At 57.1% G+C, this 3,321-nt stretch overlaps 1 protein-coding gene across 1 annotated transcript; it reads left to right on the top strand.

Moving 5' to 3' along the window:
- Window positions 1-251: 251 nt before the first annotated feature.
- FOXE1 (forkhead box E1) lies at window positions 252-2,852 on the top strand. Its single transcript, XM_033238025.1, has one exon. The coding sequence runs from the start codon at window positions 377-379 to the stop codon at window positions 1,433-1,435; it is 1,059 nt and encodes a 352-aa protein (XP_033093916.1). The 5' UTR covers window positions 252-376; the 3' UTR covers window positions 1,436-2,852.
- The last annotated feature ends 469 nt before the right edge of the window (window positions 2,853-3,321 follow it).

Here is a 3,321-nt window from a genome sequence, read left to right as displayed (position 1 = left end):
AGCCACCCCAACCCAGGGATCACTTCCGGACCCCTAGACCGCCCGGCACCAGCGCGCACGGTACCCTTCAGCCGGCGACCAGAGTCCAGTCCCAGTCGCGAGGCCACCGCCGCTGCCCGCCTCGAGCTGCACCACGCGGGCTGAGCCGTCGGCGAGCGGGTCACTCCCGAGCTTCTGTCTGCACCGCGCCAGACCCAGACGACGGACGCCGAGCCTCCAGCGCGCGCCAGCCTGGGGCGCCTCTCCGGGCCAGCCTGTGAGGATCCCCTGAGCTCTCCGCAGAGGGGTCGAGCGTCGGTTCCGGGGACCCCAAGCCCGCACCCGCCCCACGACAGCTGCAGGGATCCAGAGCCCGGGGGTGCGGGACCGCCGCGCCATGACGGCCGAGAGCGGGCCGCCACCGCCGCAGCGGGAGGTGCTGGCTGCCGTGAAGGAAGAGCGCGGCCAGACGGCGGCAGGGGCCGGGGTCCCAGGGGAGGCCGCTGGCCGCGGGGCGGGCGGGCGGCGCCGCAAGCGCCCCCTGCAGCGCGGGAAGCCGCCCTACAGCTACATTGCGCTCATTGCCATGGCCATCGCGCACGCGCCCGAGCGCCGCCTCACGCTGGGCGGCATCTACAAGTTCATCACCGAGCGCTTCCCCTTCTACCGCGACAACCCCAAAAAGTGGCAGAATAGCATCCGCCACAACCTCACGCTCAACGACTGCTTCCTCAAGATCCCGCGCGAGGCCGGTCGCCCGGGTAAGGGCAACTACTGGGCGCTCGACCCCAACGCGGAGGACATGTTCGAGAGCGGCAGCTTCCTGCGCCGCCGCAAGCGCTTCAAGCGCTCGGACCTCTCCACCTACCCGGCCTACATGCACGACGCGGCGGCCGCCGCAGCAGCCGCCGCCGCTGCCGCCGCCGCCGCCATCTTCCCGGGCGCAGTGCCCGCCGCGCGCCCGCCCTACCCGGGCGCCGTCTATGCAGGCTACGCACCGCCGTCGCTGGCGGCGCCGCCTCCAGTCTACTACCCCGCGGCGTCGCCCGGCCCTTGCCGCGTCTTCGGCCTGGTTCCTGAGCGGCCGCTCAGTCCAGAGCTGGGGCCCGCACCGTCGGGGTCCGGCGGCTCTTGCGCCTTTGCCTCCGCAGGCGCCCCTGCTACCACCACCGGCTACCAGCCCGCCGGCTGCACCGGAGCCCGGCCGGCCAACCCCTCGGCCTATGCGGCTGCCTACGCGGGCCCCGACGGCGCGTACCCGCAGGGTGCCGGCAGCAGTGGCGGCGTGGAAACCGCGGTGGACTTCTACGGGCGCACGTCGCCCGGCCAGTTCGGAGCGTTGGCGCCGTGCTACAACCCTGGAGGGCAGCTCGGAGGGGCCAGTGCAGGCGCCTACCATGCTCGCCATGCTGCCGCCTATCCCGGTGGCATAGATCGGTTCGTGTCTGCCATGTGAGCCGAGCGTAGAGATGAAAACTCAAGACACGTCGGCTGTTCACACGTTCCCCACAACCTGAGAACAGGAATGGAGAGAGGACTTAATTGGGACCCAAGTGGAAAAGACTGAGCAGGCCACAGAGGCTCGGGTCTCCCCGCGCACAGCGTAGGCACCCGGTGTACTCTGTAAATGGAAGGAGGTGGGGCGAGGCAGCCAGAGCCCTTGGACTGGCACAGGGACCCTCGATGGAGCGAAGCCCCCAAAAGGGATGCTTTCTGGCATTCCATCGGAGAGGGTCCTTGGTGGTAACCAGAGGGCAGCGTAGTGTCAACACCAGAGACCAGGATCCAAATTGTGGGGAATCAGTTTCTGCCTTCCATGTGCTGCCGGAAACTCCGGCCTTTTTACGCGGTTCGGCCTCTAGTGCTTTTAACTGCGTTACTACAATAAAAGGCTCCGGCAGCCAGCGCCTTTCTTCTTAAAGCGAGGACAAATTTGCAAAAGAAGTAGCCTTCTTCTTTTTTAAATGGGAGAAATCTCTGCTCTGGTTGACCTGGGCTGGTTTTCCCTGTCTCTGAGAACTTGAGACCTAGCTCCGAGTTGAACTGTGTCTCAGCGCTCCAGTCCCATCACCTGAACCTTCAGTCTCCACCATCTGTTACACGAGAGGGCTACAGGACTCTACCCACCGCTCCCGGGTTGTCATTCAGGGCCCCATCATCTTGGATGCTGCCTGTGTATTTGGCAGCAATGGTGGACCACCCAGGGCCTCTGAGTAGCCACCCAAAGCTTAGCCGCTGTTCTAGGGAACGGAAAAGAGCTCATGGCCAAGCATCTAACCTAAAGTCCCAGGATTGGCTCCAGGCAGCAATTATATCATAACTTATTGAACTTTTGAGCAGGTTGTGCTGGCAATTTCATAGCTGTTACTGCCCAGTCATAAATCTGGTTTTCCATTATAAGGCAGCTAGAAATACATTCGTTCATTTGTCCACTGTTTCTTGTCATCACGCAGCCCTGGACCCAATGGGTGAACTAAAGTTTAAGGAGATGAGAGGACTCAGGGAGCCCGCTGGTGACACCTTTCAGTAGCTGGGGAGGGCTCTTCCATCCTCAACACCCCCTGCTACACCTCAGCAGCCTCCCCATGCAAAAAGAAAAGAGAAAAATTAAGTTGGGGCTGTCAGTAAAGCGAGCTTTAGAAAGAAACTGGAATTTTAACTTCATTTTGTATCTTGTTTAAGTAGCAGACTCACTAAAATCAGAGAAAGTCCAATAACTCTCCCCCTTTCCCTTGAGAAATCTTTAAGTTTCGATTCTGGAGCAAAAATTTTCAACATTAAATATTTCAGAGGCTCCATTCACAGCTTTCAGATAAACTGGAGTGTTCAGATGGATTGTTTTAATAAAAATGTTTGAGCAAGTGAGTTCTAGCAAGAGAAACTCAGCCTCTTTCTGTATAAACTTAATAAGGAAGGGTCGGGGTGTGAAAAAGAAGATTGTATGAAAAACATTGGTAATTTTTATTTTTTATTTTTGGGACTGCACTATCCTGTTCATGAAGACATGTGAACTTGGTTCAGTCCAAATGGGGATTTGTATAAATCAGTGATCTCCATTAGAAATATGGTGCAAGCCACATATGTAATTTTAAATTTTCTAGTAGCCACATTAATAAAGCAAAAAGAAACAGGTGAGGTTAATTTGAATGATATACTTAACCCAACATAGCAAAAAATTATGATTTCAACATATAATCAACATAAACATTGATAAAAATTGAGATGTTTTACTCTCTTTTCACATGAAAGCTTTACAATTTGGAGTGTTTTACACTTACAGCTTCTCTAAATTTGGACTAGTCACCTGCTAGGTGTTCAGTAGCGACACTGTATTGCACAGTG

The sequence above is a fragment of the Trachypithecus francoisi genome, unplaced genomic scaffold, assembly GCF_009764315.1.
Source record: "Trachypithecus francoisi isolate TF-2019V2 unplaced genomic scaffold, Tfra_2.0 Lachesis_group16, whole genome shotgun sequence".
Lineage (NCBI taxonomy): Eukaryota > Metazoa > Chordata > Mammalia > Primates > Cercopithecidae > Trachypithecus > Trachypithecus francoisi.
The sequence above is the reverse complement of the archived record's forward strand: the minus strand, read 5'-3'. Positions and strand labels throughout refer to the sequence as shown.

Bases quoted from the DNA above. Each gene is read 5' to 3' on its own strand.
- FOXE1 (XM_033238025.1), top strand. From the start codon at position 377: ATGACGGCCGAGAGCGGGCCGCCACCGCCGCAGCGGGAGGTGCTGGCT.